Below are 15,775 nucleotides of genomic sequence, written 5' to 3'. Positions count from 1 at the left end.
TAGTTTTTCAAAAGAGATCTTTATCTTAATAACCTTAACAAATTCAACATAATCAATTTTCAGGGGCACATTCATGAGCTGAGCTTCAGTAAAATTGGCCAGGCCCCTCGGTACTGGGTTGAAACAGCTAACGCGCTCCCGTCATCTAGCCCACATTGTCCTTTCAGGCTTCTGATTTGGAACTAATGAGCACATGTGCTGCATCAAAGGGTGGAAAATGAAAGAGTATGTGGGCTGCAGACAAGCAAAGACTCCTCCACACACACATACATCTCAGCACATGTACTGTAAATGTTCTTCTAAACTTGGTTATCTGTCTGTTCCTTCAACGGATCAAACAAACACAAAAACCGTTGCTTGACATTCACAGCCAATCTTTGCCTCTGATACCAGAATGACGCACAATCATAACCAGATCAGGGGGCTCTCACTTTAAGCTCTGACAGGATGTGTGTGTTGTTGTCGTGTAACTTTAGGAAATGACAGAAATAAAAAAAAAAAAGTGCAAACAAGCTGAAGTGTTTTGCATGGTTGTGTGCGTCTGGTGTTTGTGGTCATGTTGTGCCGTGATCCTCACCCTGCAGTCTTGCGAAAGCCGCTGAGCTCCAACACGGTGACATACAGCACCCCCAGAAGGAGCATTAGCGCCATCTTTGGCAGCCAGGAGACCCGCAGGAAAAGTGCCAGGGTGAGTGTGCCCACCACACAGGACAGAAAGGCGTAGCGGGCACCGTCGCAAGGCAGCTCCGCCATGGTATGGTTGGCGCCGCTGTCCTCATCAATGATGACGATGGAGCTGTTGGTGTTGGCACTACCCCACAACCAGGGCATACAGCCCACCTGACAGGAGGGACACGTGTGCATAAAGACAACCTAACATCCAAGCATATCCTTTTTAAACCAAACGGGAAGTACAATTACAGCCCAAAATATGGCAACAGTTTTGGTGGATGACATGTTCACTGTTGCCTTTCCCACTTACCACACAGGCCTGGGCCACAGCGTAGATTAAGAGCACTATGAGAATACAGAGAGCAGTGCGAATCTGAATGGTCAGGCACCCTGGAAAACACTGAGAGACAAGAACAAAAAAGAGTTAGATGAAGGAGACCCACAGCATGAGGAACATCAAATGATATGATAATTTAATTAATACATATTTATGGTGTAGATACATAATACTATATGCATTAATACATGGCAAGATAGAGCAATAGGGAAAAGTGTGTTAGTAGCTGTAAGAACAGTATAAGGATCAAAAGGCTCAAAATCAAACAGATAATTGGGGTAGCACGAGGTAAGTAAGGCGAGTAAAGAACAGACAGAGAAAGAGAGGGAGAACATGAACCTATAAAAGCCACTAAGTGTAAAAAAAATAAATAAATAAATAAAAAAATTTCAGGCTGATGTGGTCAGGAGCTTTGAAGACAACCATCAACCTCTACAAAAAGCAGAAATGAATAGACCAGCCATCTGAGTTTAAATACAGCACAGGGGCTTAGAAAGTAATCTTGAAGCCAATTAATACTGAATCGCTATTACAAGGCTTTATAAAATACATTTACATATTTCTCTTTAGTCAGCAAAAAAAAAGAAGAATAATAGCAGAAAAAAACTGGAGAAAGTTAAACTTGCCATCTCAGTAGATGATGTGTGGATAAAAAGTGAGTGAGGAAAGGAAGATTTTTACTCAGTTGAGGTGGGGATAAGAAAGCAGCTGTATTTACCTGTATTCTAGTGATATGCAGGTACATGATACAAGCAACTAGGAAACAGATGCAGAAGACGAGAAGGACTAGTACCACTGTGCCCCTGAGAGGAATTCAAAAAAAGGAGAGAGGAAGATGGCTGGGTTAGTTAAAGAGACAAAGACCCGAGTAACTGAAAGAGTCAATTAAAGAGATACATGGAGAGAGAGAGAGAGAGAAGCCAAAGAGAGAAGAAGTGACAACAGCAGAATCTGCTGTACATACTGTGGTATGATGAGAAGATAGACAAGGCCAAACAAGGCAGCTAGGATCAGAGAGAGGACCACTGCGCTGGTGAAGTACTCATCAGGAACCTGGTGGTACTATGTAATGCCAGAGACCAGATGTGAGTGAGTAACAAAACATCACATGACAACATTCATTCAGAGGCTTCATCCACAACATCTGCAGGTAAAGCATGTGTCTGCAGTGTCTGAGGTCCCTCACCCTCTGCTCGCGCTCAGAGCACTTATACATGAGTGTGAGGAAGTTCAGGTCTGCCGTGTCTGACTCGGTCTGGCGGGCCTCGATCAGCCGACCGATGTAGCGGTTGACCCGGGTTCTGGGGCTGCTCTGGATCAGATTAGCCTGGTTTGCGTTGGAACGATTCCTCAGCTTCTGTGGAGCCGTCCGCATGGCCCTCCGCTGGTGGGATACAAAAAGAAATCTTCACTGAAAATGTAGAACTTGAAAAAAAACAGTAGTGTGATAAACAGGCTGCAATGCAGCGCCCTGTGTTCTCTGCACTACTGGAGTATTATCATATTAGGAACAAGGGTGAATAAGAGTCAACAATAAACACGGGCAGCTGATTATACTTTCAAATTAGGACATTGCCTTCACACTTAACTTCATTACTGAATGCACCCCGCTGTGTCTGAGTGTCTTCAGCAGCCAAAGTGAGCAGCTTTGCAAAACATTGGGCATTGGAGCAAAGCCAGAGAGTTAACATGGCAGAGTGGATGTGTGTGTGTGTAGGTGTGTGTGTGTGTACATGTAAGTGAGCATGCTGGATGAATTGTGTAGCTCACTGGCGCAGTAGGGGAGCAAAGGGTGAGTTGGATAACCAGAGTGTTTATGAGTTCATTACATGACATGAATGTGTACAGCTCACTGACTTCCTTGATTGCCTTCTATTCTTTCTTTTCTTCCTTCTTTCTTTCTGTCTGTCCTTCCCTGCTTGTGTCTAATCCGTGTTTCTGTTTATTCTTCCTTACTTCCTTCCTTCCTTTTCCTTCCCTATTAACATCTTTTCTTACTTTTTTCTTCCCCGCTTCCATATATTCCCTTCCCTACTTCCTTCTTTCCTTTCCTGCTTCTGTATATTATTCTTTACTTACTTCATTGCTTCCATATATTCTTGCTTACTTCCATTTTCCTTCCTTGTTTCCATCAGATTCCTCCTTTATTCCCTGCTTCTGTATATTCATCCTTACTCCCTCCTTCCTGTCCTTGTTTCATCTTTACTCCCTTTCTTTCTTCCCTGTTTCTGTTTATTCTTCCCTCCTTCCATCTAGTCTTTTTTTTTTTCTTTCTCTCGCCATTTCCATCCCTCATGTGCCTCCCTCCCTCATGCTCTCGTTTTGTGTTATTTATGAGGCAGCGACACAGTGACCTGCAGATGCCGACTTCTCCTTATGTTCCATATTGTGCTCAACGTATCACAGGACAAATCATGTAGCCATGTCTGCTGCACCAAAAATCCTATTCATTCATCCCTCATATCGCTCCCCTTCGTGCCTTGAATGCATATGTCATTTCACACAATCCAAGTGTGTGGTCTGAATGTGAAATTACCATTCAGTCGAAGGTGTATGTATGACTTGACCTGTCACTACTTCTCCTTTTTTCCATTTGCCTGTTTTATACCAATCTGCCTTTTGTCTATGATGTAAGGATGTTGTCATTACTGGTAATGTAGATTTAAGAGGAGACACTATCATGTAGTGAGATCTAGTGGATACAGCCTCGTAACGTTATAAAAGCGGGAAGACTTTATTCATACTAAATATTTAAAAATTTAGTAAACAACTCATGACATATATACCACACCCTTTTGATGTAAAACTGTACAAAATTGGGGACACAAACCTGCACTACCATACTTGTGAGGACATTGTTTTAATATAAATGAATTCCCTGGATGCTTGTCCTTTCCTTAACCATAATTTCCACTTGCCTTACCAACTCTTATCTTAGTCTGAACCCTAAAACAAAATCATTAACTTTATAGGGACTATTTTTTGTGTGTGAGTGCCCACATATAAGGGTATAATCAGTTGTTTGTCCCCACAATGAGAAAAAAATACATAAAACACACATACACACATACTCCCACACACACACACACACACACACACACACACACACACACACACACACCTGAAAATCTGGATTAAAACAGCTGGTGCAAGAATTGTCCAGCTGCCAGGCCACAGGAGTTCTTTTCAGGCACAAGGTCAAGTAAGCTCTTTGACATTTGGCCAGATTGCCAGTGTCACTGACAGTATATGCGAGGGGGGTGGGGGTGGTATGTTGGTCTCTGGCAGGAGCAACATGCTGAGGTCATTATAGCTGACAGGATCATCACTTACCATCACTCACTATCTTCTTACAATAAAGTCTACATACTGTGAAGGCCATATATTTATTTACTCACAAAGATGTGCAGTTGCAGTTGAAGCATTTTGAATTGAAATCCTGAATTATTTTCTCCTAAACGGTAGTTTGCTAATTCGGCTAATTCATAGCACATAGATAAACAAAGTCTTATAGATCGACAAACAATTGAACACTATCCTTTTGCATGTTTTCATGAAGTGGAATATTGGGTGTCATGATTTCCAACCAGTGTGATAACATTTTGGTGTGGGTGGACGTCTCCTGCTTGATAAAATGCCACCAACAGAGTCAACTCTCAGAGAGTCTATGATTCAGAGTAGGGCTGCATCTAATGATTATTGTCATTATCGATTAACCTGCCAATTATTTTCTTGATATAATCATTTGATCTATAAAATGTCAGAAAATAGTGGCCAACACAATTTCCTACAGCCCAAGGTGACACCTCCAAACTGCTTGTTTTGTCCAACTAACAGTCCGTTACCAAAAAAATATGCAGTTAACTATAACATAAGACAAAGAAAAGTTGCTCACAATTGAGATGTTGGAACCAATGACTGTTTCAAAAAAAGAATAACAATACATTTTCTGTCATTCGACAATTAATTGCTTCTCTTCTATCTCCAATTCAGAGTCTACGACAGCGATCTGTAGGAGGGAAACATGCCCAGAAAACTTATAAGATGACTTCTTGAGCATCATCAAACAGCACTATTGGACTTTAAACAGGCTGTGCTGCAAATATCTCTGCAAAAGTGCAATGCACAATGTTCAATGAGGTGACAAAGAACATTTGTGCAACAGCTATGAATACGCGAGCATCTCTTGCCCATGCTAATATCTACTGTATGTCCAAGAGTTCACATAAGAAAGCCACTAAACCATGAAGGAATCCACGAACACACATTGTTGCTCCTCTAATGTTTGCCAAAGACCCTTTGGATGATCCACAACTCTATCCTGTTGGAACAATGTTCTATAGAGTTTTAGCTTGTGTCATATATATATATATATATATATGAATATTGCTGCAAAAGTAGTTTTCACCACTAATGTCCATATAACTTATACTGTAATGCTTAATACGAATAAAGACAATAAAGATTCGGGTTGTGGTCACATTTAGAAAATTCAGGTAATTCAAAGCGTTCACTATTGTAGGAAACTCTAGACATTCAGACTGTATAACTTTTTGTCTCTATGTAAATCACAGCACGAACAAACACAGAAACGTCAACACAGACACTGAGAGTTTATACCTTATCACCGTCCTCGCAGTTCATGACATTGGAGAAGGGAATCTCAGCCTTGAACATCTTCCTGCAGTGCATAAGCTGCACTAGTAAGTAGCACACAGTTTTGAACTTCATCTTTTTGGCGGGCTTTATATCCGAAAGAATCAATCCTGGGAATATCTGTCACCAGATAAGAAACGGGAACAAGGATTTAGTCATGATACCCCACACAGTAATATATATTATGTAAGGGTCTATAAACCATGCACAGGCATTGGACAGTATGCGCGTGCACACCATGCTCATGCACACACACGCATGCAATCATTATTATCAGGCACAAGAATTTAACTAGAAAGTGGTTAAAATAAGGTAGGTCAATCCCTTAGGTGATTTTAATGGTTTTAGGACTTTGCTGCCCTCATTTCTCTTTCATAAAGATATTGTAGAAAGATAAAGATTAAGCATACGTTAAAGAGTTTGACGCAGTCATTTGTAGTGAGAAATATATGTTTTGTTTGATACACAAAGTTTGAAGCGTGTCCCTAAGCTGGAGCAATTGAAGGCACAATAGCAGAGTGAGTAGCAGCCTATCCAACACAGCTTTACTCATCTTTCTCTGAGCCATGTCTATGATGAAGTCTAACCATCAGCTCTATTAAGAGGATTAGCAAAGTCTCCCGCATATCGAAGAAAAATACACACAACTGGGATGTTACAGGTTCACATAAGGACCCATGTAACCTATGTGCAGGCCTTATCTTGCATAATATGAAACCTGCTGCAAGAAATAATGAGGAAAGGAGAAGTAGGGTAGAGGTAGGAGGAAGGAGAGGAGAGGAGGCCTGTTGTAGTAGTACAGAGACAAGACTGAAATTCCCTCTCCAGCTGCTTGTGGCACATCTGTTGAAGATGTGCATGTTAATGTGTATGCACTGACACACACACACACTCACATATCTCTGTAAGTTTGTCGGACTGTGCAGATTTGAGATGATAGATGCCTCTGGCTGTTTTCTCATTCTTTATAGCCCCAGTCCAATCCATTACAGGCTGGAAGTGAGATCAGCTCAACTACAAATGTGTGAGAGCTCCATCATATGATGCTGGATGCTTTAGTCAACGCTACATTTCTATTTGAAGGATGCTTTTGTCGTAGATCTTGGCATAGAAGTAAATACTGGTCAAGATAAGCCTTTCAACCTAGCCTACACTGACTTACCACATACAGTAGCTCAGGTTAATATGGATTAGCAGACGTCCTGCAGAAGCTTTGCTAATGTGTACTAGGTAATAACAGGTTCAACTAAGGCCAACGTCTGATAGGAACTGTAATCTGAGGATACAACTGATGCTGTCCTCTTAATCATTTTCCTCTGCTAAAAGCTCATAGAAATATACAGTATATTGAAAAGACATTCCTCAGCACAGAAGTACAATACGATACCTTCCGTCGGTGAGATGGCACTATAAAGAAGGTTTCAATTTCATGTTTTTGGAGGAAGGCGTTCCTTTCGTGTCCGTTTCCAGGCTCCACCTCATAATCTCCATTTAGGCACTCCAGCGTAGATTTGGTGATGTGGACTTTGCTGTGGAACACAGGGAGAGACAGGACAGGATAACACACCACACAGCTAGTCTCATAGCCGCTGCAGCTGCAGCAATTACTGTAGGTACAAATAGTTCTGAGCAGGTCATCTGTACAAGAGTGTGATAGGAGACTGTCAAAATAAGAAGAACCACTCTTCAATTAGTCATTTAAAATCCCACAAAAAGATAATTTTGCTTGTGCTCAAGTCTTTTAATCTTATTTCTATGTAAAAAGGTGAAAATTCAACCACGTGGTTGAGGTTAGTGCACTTGTTTCCTCCGCAGTTTACCTTTTTTCCTGATTTGTCTTACAACATTTACCAGTATTTCAAAAGGACTAGCATTAAGACAGATTCTTAATAAAAGAAATAAACAGGAGATTATCAGAAATATTCACACCTCACTGTACAATAAGATTTCATGAGGCAATTCTAGATCACATAATCAGTCAAGATATTTTTTCCAGAGCACCACAGCAGTACACTGGCGTCCAGAGCTATTGCTGGTATTCATGTAAAATGTGTCCTGTACTGACCCAGGTAGTCCTCCAGCCTCCATCACATTGGCTAGGGTCACATCATTGGACCACACATCATATTGCCATTTCCTGAGGCCCAGCACGCCACACAACACCCGACCTGTGTGCAAGCCCACACGCATGTTTAGGTTGACTTCTGTGGCCTCCGCTACTGACCTGCAGGGGCAGAACACAACACAGTGTGTTGGAGGGAGGTCGTAAGATCACCTCTGTATCTGTATCTACAGTATGTATATAATTAGGTAGAGCATAAAAAGGCAGCACAGAGGATGCACAAAAATGTGACATTAACAATTCATTACAATGACAATGTGCATTACTGTACACGAGCACTGTACACTTATTGAATAAGACTTACACATACTTACTAATAATAAATATGTCTTTTAAACTAGACTCACAGACATGAGAAAACTGTGTTAGGGAATGTTGTCTTTCATAAACTGAAATGTATACATAAGGTTCTCGAGCAGTCGGCGATCCAAACGTATATTATTTACGGGTGATCCATCACAGGTAAGACCACAACTCTTATCATGTTTATGCACAAATCTTCATTGTTACCTCAAACAACATTGTTGCTTTAACATCAGAATATTTACTATTAAAAGCAATCTTAAAATCTGTAACTACAAGAATTCTTTGTAAATAGATAACTGCCAAGAAGTGGTCAGGGGACAAAAACACTGTTCAAAAAAGCTCTCTAACATACCAAAATAGACTAAAGAGCAAAAAAAGGACTTGCAAAGTTGAGCATTTGTATTTAATCAGTGTTAATTAACAGGCTTCCAGTCAAGTCACGAAAGTATCTGATTTAATCTTCTCCTGCATCTCAAGCTCTAACTTTCCTTTGGTCCTTTCCCCCCACTTCCAAACTATGCCGGATATGCAGGGAAAACAAGCCCTTTCAAGCTCAATAAAATAGCTTATTTTCTTTCTCCATTAAAGCCTTTTCTCTTAGCCAACTGTAGCTCTGCTCACTCAAATGTTCAGTGTTAGAATTCACTCACAGCACACATGGTTGATCATGCTGCCCTACTTGAAGGAAATCTCTCAAAGTGGACTCAGTTCAACAGTGTGTTTAGAATAGAACAGCTGAAAAAAGGTAGTAAATCGCAATATGTTATCGCAAAATGTTTAAAATCTCAATATCATCGTATTGTGACTTAAGTATTGTGATAATATCGTATCGTGGGGCCTCTAATGATTCCCATCCCTACTAAATAAAGGACTCAAACAAATATTAACACTCACGTTATGGTGTCAATCATGTCGAGACCCATCTCGACACAGCAGTGGGCGTGGTCAGTCTTGGGTTGGGTGAGTCCAGACACGCAGTAGTAACAATCACCCAGGATCTTAATCCTGCGACAGTGGTTCTCCTGCCAACCAAAAAAAGAGCGAAACAGTGAATCCACGTCTTCTTCCAAGAAGGATGAGCCAATGCGAGCCAATCAGTAACAAAATCAGCTTTACCTCTTAATGTCATCCAAAACAAGTAGTGCTACAGCACATATGGCTTTTCATGGGATCCAAAATGCACCTTTAATCACCATGGTCAGCTCAGTCAGTGTTAAAAACTATGACCAAAAGGCATCATTCTCTCACTTTAATCAAAGTTGCACCAGTGGTGTTTGAGCCAGAAATGCTGACATTTAATTATGGTTTATCCATTACACTGATCTATATCCATCAGTGTAATGTGAAAGTATCGCTTCAAGCTATCCACTGCTGCAACTTCCAAGGTTGATTGAGTTCACGGTGCAGGAGTTATGGCCTTTAAAAATTACAAAATTACCTTAAATTGTAAAATCCTCATCATAACACTGTGATGTTTACAATATGTCAAAATATGTCATCCCTCAACACTTTAGGCATAAAATCAGAAAGACAAAAAAGTCAAACAGTTAGAATACAACATATATGACGATGCTGTGGATCTCTACATGGACTGATATTGCATATTCATTACCCCATGCAAACTCTTGAGACCTTGAACTTAAACCAACACTAAAATGGTTCCCACAATGCAGCGCTAAACCAACGGATCAGCCTCACTTTAGGGAATAAGGTGAGTCACTCGCTCACTCTTTAGGGACAATAAGCAGTGGCATGAAAAGGCGGCTTACAAATATAACCCGTTATTAGAGGATATGAGCAACAGACATTCATTTTACCAGGGAGACCGGGTTACCGTGGACGCCTTCTCATAACCCTTTATTGTTTCCATGGAGGTAATGGGATCGCTGGCCATGCATGTGAACAGCACAAAGACTCATAATTATGCACATTGGTGGGCACAAGACAAGACGGATGCTCTATTTTTAACATTGCACACCATGTGAGTTTCAGAGAGATAGCCAGGGCTTGTTAGCGGCAACTATTTGCCTCGTGTAGTTTTACATGCGGTGGTCGTGCTTTCTGAGTGCTCAGTGGCATAGAGGCACACGTGCTGTTAATGTAAAATATATTCTGAGACACAAAGGAAAGAGCAGTCAGCAGCAGTGAAATGAGGCGATACAGACGGACGTATGTTGTAGACTGTTGAGCAGCTGTCCTGAATATTGAATTCAAAATTCAAATAATAACTATTGATTTCAAATGAGGATTCAAAATGATTTGAGATACAATAATTAGGTAGTTACATTGGCTAAATATAGGCTAAACATATAATTATACACATATTGATATTATGGTTACTTAGCTGCACTATTTTATGTTTTTTGCATCTATCTGTGTCTTATTCTTACCTATACCTCCCTGTGCTGTTGTAATACTTCATTTCCTTCCTGGGGATCAGTAAAGTGTTATCTCATTGCATCTTTTCTTAGATAACAAAATGTAAAACGTATGGTCAGTGGATGAGGTGTCTTCGGGGTAACTCAGGTCATAGAGGAGCAGTAACAGATGGCGCTATAGCGAGACATGGTTGAAGCTACAGGGAGCAGGGAAAGCCCCGGTACTTACAGAGTCTCCTACTCTGTACTTTTCCTATGCTAATCTGCACTGTGAGGGCTTAGGAGTTGATTCGGTCACAAACTGGATTACCACCGTCATGTGACTGAAGCATTGTGGGCAATCTGGGTGGTCATCAGCACAGAAGAAAGATGGGTACAGTGTGTTAGGGACAGGTAGAGTTTGACACCTATTCACAACGTCTATTACAACGGAAGCAACAGTATTTTTAAGATGGCAGATGACTGTTTTGGATCATTTAATGTTTTCAGTGAGGTCAGAATATATTGAGAGCAGCACCATCAAAAGTGTGATGTAGCTGTGTTACCAGGCACCTTACATACAGTATATCCACATGCTTGCAGAGATGCAAATTAGCAAACACCTCAGTGCGCACAGACAAAGAGAGGGAGACAAAAAAAGGCAAACAGAGACAGGGAGGGGAAACATTCAGCAAATGATTATGAAGGAAAACATGAGCTAGCTGAGAGAAGCAGCAGTTCATTTCCTACAAGTCCCCGAAGGAGAGAGCAGTACACACCGTGCTTTGTCTTTCATACAAAGACAAAGATCAGTGCTGTGTACATATTATTGATGAGGCTAAAGATTAGGGTTTCCACTCCTGTAGCTTTGGGAGGTTGAAAGGACACGAGACAGAAGGTGTGTTTGTCGCTGTCTGCCTCTGAATCTGCCCCATGTGTTTGAACATTGAGATTTATAACAATTAGCAAACACTTTTCTTATTTTAAAGACAAGCAATCCCACTATTTTATGTATTTTATATCAGGCCATTACATTAGATTTATTTCATGTCAACATTTCAACAATATAGGCAGACAATGATTCATTGCAAGGGCTCTCTGTTGGGTAAAATCTTTAAGAGTGCTAGAGAAGTTCTCTCTTTCCCCTACTCCACTGACTGGATATTTCCCCTCTTTGTCACCAGCTCTCTTATTGATTTTAATTAATATACAATAATTTATGTGCAGAAACGAATGAATAATGTATCAACACTTCCTCCTCCCACCACAACCTGTGTGGGTTAGAGCGAGAGGGTGTTGGAGATCTGTGAAGTAAACCTATTAATGTAGATATATTTAACAGATATGACGGATATGACAAATAACAAATGCTCAGCGTTCCAAGACTGTTTTATTTACAAAGATGGCACTGCTTCTCTGACCATCTGATCGGCATTGGAAACAAGGAGCATTGTTTTCTTGGAATTATATAAAAAAACGGGTAAAAATATATTTGGGCTGCTGTTAACATACTTTAGGACACCAAAGTAGCCTATAGTTTAAGTGTGAGAAATACTGCAACACACACTCTGATGAACTCTATCTATCTTCATCAGCAGTGAATAATTGTAATGTAGCAGATTTGACAATCTAACATTAACAATAATGAAGTAAAAGTTTATTATTTATTAAAGTAAATGGTAAACAGAAGTTGTGAAGCTCAATCCAATGATGTCAATAATGTCTATGGGATTAAACTGATGCATGGCGTGCACTGAGAAATGTATAAATAAACAAATAATGTATACTATTACATTCCATTACTGTTGAAATACTAAATATTTCTATCAGTTTATTTAACTTGATCTGTGCTTCAAGATTACAGTGAGATGAATAAACTGTGATTTTATTGCTTGTTAGTTTTTCGCTGTTACAATATTAAAAAACACCTCAAGACCGCTTCCTGTGAGCATTGTAATTACAGTGTAGCTGGGGACAGCCTTCCCGTGAAATCAACATTTAGCTGAGCAATTCTTAAGAAGTGTAATGAAACTAACAAGCTATTGATAATTAAAAGATTCAGTAACATTGTCCAGCGATATAAACTGGGGTTGTGTACTTTAAAAGACATGGGCATTTATTAGTCAGAGAGGGTCAAACAAAAAATGCTAGAGATGCATTATGGGAAGTGTAGGCCCCCAATGCTTTTGCAGCTTGACCCATATTAGTGACTAAAAGTCAAGATATCTCTGCCTCTGCAGCTTCATGCCTCATGCCTCATGTGAGTTCCACAACTTAGAGAAGTGCAAGTTGTTTCATGGTATCTTCACGACAATCATCATCATGATTTTTTTTTTTTCTTGAAACAGACGCATTTTTTCTGTTTTACTCCTCCGTCAAGAGCTCAAGCTGGCTTGTTTGGTTTGGGTTTTGCTTCAGTCCACAGCTTCTAGCTCACAGACGTCTGAGGGAAACGGCAGGACGTGACAGTGATCCTTGCACCTGCTCATGAGACGAACCCAAACAGGGTTATTTGAGTCGTGTTTACACCCAGACTTTAGTTTCCGGGAGGCAGCTGTCACAGTGTGGGCAGTGAACAGTCCTTGTGCTTAATTTAAAAATAATACAACATTTTATTAGCATCCTAAGCAGTTTTATTTGTTATATTTTTCTTGGCGTAGGATCTTGTATTATATAAACCTGCAGATGTACAAAAATGATCGCATCTACAAAGCAGTTGGAACAGGTTTTTTAAAACTTTTTGCAGAATTACATTTTCTTTAGGAATATAGTTGTTTGTAGTTTAAGTTCTTCCACTATTTTGGGAATCTTTACAAAAACTAGTTTCCTAACAAACAGAGATTACAATTGAAATGACACATCTCAGGTTACTCATGACTAGATGAGTGTTTGCTTTGTCAGTTCTTCCAGTTAATGAAGTACTTACAGTATAATGCTTCAACAGGGAATAATGGCTCTGACAATTAAATGTCAGATATGCTTGTTGGGTGACTTGTTATTCTCTTAAGAATAGTGGGAAAAAGTGAAAAGATTCAGGGATGAAAATATGACAATGGATTATGCAAACAGCATGCATTCATGCACTGCACATGCGATGCAGGCTTACACAGTCATATATATGTGAATGGAAAGGGAACTCTGACTTGTCGAGGAAGTAAGAGGCAGTAGATAGATACATCATTGAGCCATCCTAAAAATGGAAACATGAGAGAGGAAGAGAGTGCAGAGAACCACAGGGCATAAAAGACACAGTTGAAGGAAGTAGGCTGCTGCATGTCAATCAAAAAGCTGAGAAACAAGGAGCGGAGGAGTCTTAAAGCTGTGATGCAGGGAGGTGTTGCGAGAGGAGAGAAAAGAGAGACAAGAATGAAAAGCTTTGTGAAACTCTGCCATGGAAACAGCAACGACACACACGCGCGCATACACACACACATGCGCACAGACACAAAAGCACATCCAGTCCAGAGCTATTAATGTTATATAGCATCACAACAACCATAAATTAATCACAGAGTCCCTATCACAACAGAAACTGTTGTTTCGGGTGCCGGACAGACTGTTGGAAACTCAGCTAGGGAGAGGAAGTGTTTATAGCGTGAGGGGGCCTAAAGACGACCAGTTGGTGTGTTAATTTACATTCTCGTTCTCCCTCTTTGAAATAAATCTCCCTCTTCTATCACTGTCCTTAAAGAACAAACAATATTATTATTATTATTATTATTATTATTATTTTGAATGCTATGTAACTCTTTTATGTTCCCTGTTCCTACCAACAGGGAAAATGCCATGTTTCTGCTTACCATTTCTACAGTACAGTGTTACAGTTATAGAATAATTATGGAATTATTAATTATATATTTTCGCTATTTCAACACAGACCAAGTTTGGGTGGTGATGTGGTTTCACCGAGATGCTTGCGGCCCTTGTCTTCGATCTCAGCGGTAGTCGGCAGATTCTCAGCCTGGTGGTGAAGAGTTATAATTACTCCCAGCTTGTGTTCTTGTGGGTGGTGGGACTCAAACAGCAAATACTGATCAGAGCGAGTGGGTTTCCTGTAAACTTCAATTTTCAAGCTACCTCCCCTACTTAATATGGCACAGTGCAAGAAGGAAAGATTATTGTTTTTTTTATCTCTATTGTAAATTAGATGCTGCCGTCTACTGAGTTGAGCTCGGGGACGCTCACACTTCCAAAAAAATCTTATCAGGTGTCATCAACATATGTCAATAGCTGGGTACAGTGAAACAGTTCAAAGCTCTCCATTTCGATATTTGAAACAATGGGAGACAGCGGTAAATTCTTGGCTTAGCCACATTTTTGTTGGTTGGAAACATTCTTGTACTTGTAGCAGGTGGTGATGAGGCAAAGGTTGATAAGGGCACACACTTCAATAATCAATCGATCAATACTCCAGGAGTATCGATTATTTGGTTCACTTTCAAAATTCCTATCAACCCTGTTTCCAGCAGCAGTGGGCAGCTGTTTTCAGCAGAAGAAGTTCTGATAAAACCCACTGTACCAAACGGCAGCCCGGCAAAGTTAGCAACCGGCTGGTAAACATAGTGGAACAGAGCTAAAAGTAGAGTGAATATTGAACTTATATATAACTTACATTGAATAAATGCTAATTTTGCTCCATGTCTGCTGGATGTGTAAATAGCTAACACATATTAACTTTATAAGGAGATAATATGTCACCATTTTGATTACAGCTGTACATTCTCAGCGCCATAAAACTGAGAATATAGGAGGAGAAGGATTGTAGTAGTTTACATTAGTTTGAAATTCTCACCAGTACACTTTTGAGTAAATCAAAGCCTCTCTTTGACACAGGATGGGTAAACAGAAATAGCACATTCATTTTGTGTGCATTTGGGATGATTGATATGGAGAAGTTGAAAAGTAGCAAACTGTTCCTAAATGCTCCAACACAAAAATGTCCAATTGTCCAAGATTACTTACAGTAAGAGATTATGTGTGAAAATCAGAAACTGGAATGAGTTTGTTAGCTGAGGTTAAAAGGAGATGAGACGGTAGTCAGACTGGGTGAGTGGACGCTTTCTGATATAGCTTGGTTTGGTTGGTTAGAGGAGAGGAGAGGAGAGGAGAGGAAGAGACTTGGTCCACTACATCAACAGCACTTTAGGAGAACACTGCGTTCCTGGCCCACTTCCCATGCAGCTTGACAAGTCCAAAGAGTGGACAGGTGGTGTGGGGATGGTGCTGGAATGGTATTACGAGATGATGCCCAGTGGCCATGTGGCATCGCCCGCTCTTCGTATGGAACGAGAAGAGTCTGCGTGCCCACGGTGACCACAGTTACAG

General features: G+C 40.3%; 1 protein-coding gene across 1 annotated transcript in view; it reads right to left on the bottom strand.

The window, feature by feature from the left end:
- LOC139296162 (adenylate cyclase type 1-like) overlaps positions 1-15,775 on the bottom strand; it is a 32,213-nt gene that overhangs the window by 3,005 nt on the left and 13,433 nt on the right. Inside the window, exons 5-13 of the mRNA XM_070918490.1 lie at positions 8,988-9,115; positions 7,731-7,889; positions 7,053-7,194; positions 5,630-5,785; positions 2,196-2,393; positions 1,974-2,071; positions 1,728-1,812; positions 983-1,072; positions 578-840 (exon numbers count right to left, since the gene is read on the bottom strand). Coding sequence (XP_070774591.1) covers positions 578-840; positions 983-1,072; positions 1,728-1,812; positions 1,974-2,071; positions 2,196-2,393; positions 5,630-5,785; positions 7,053-7,194; positions 7,731-7,889; positions 8,988-9,115 — 1,319 coding nt within the window. The remainder of the gene's footprint in view (positions 1-577; positions 841-982; positions 1,073-1,727; positions 1,813-1,973; positions 2,072-2,195; positions 2,394-5,629; positions 5,786-7,052; positions 7,195-7,730; positions 7,890-8,987; positions 9,116-15,775) is intronic.

Source organism: Enoplosus armatus, chromosome 14 (genome assembly GCF_043641665.1).
Source record: "Enoplosus armatus isolate fEnoArm2 chromosome 14, fEnoArm2.hap1, whole genome shotgun sequence".
Taxonomy (NCBI): domain Eukaryota; kingdom Metazoa; phylum Chordata; class Actinopteri; order Centrarchiformes; family Enoplosidae; genus Enoplosus; species Enoplosus armatus.
Note: the sequence above shows the minus strand (reverse complement) of the source record. Positions and strands in the feature narration are given on the sequence as shown.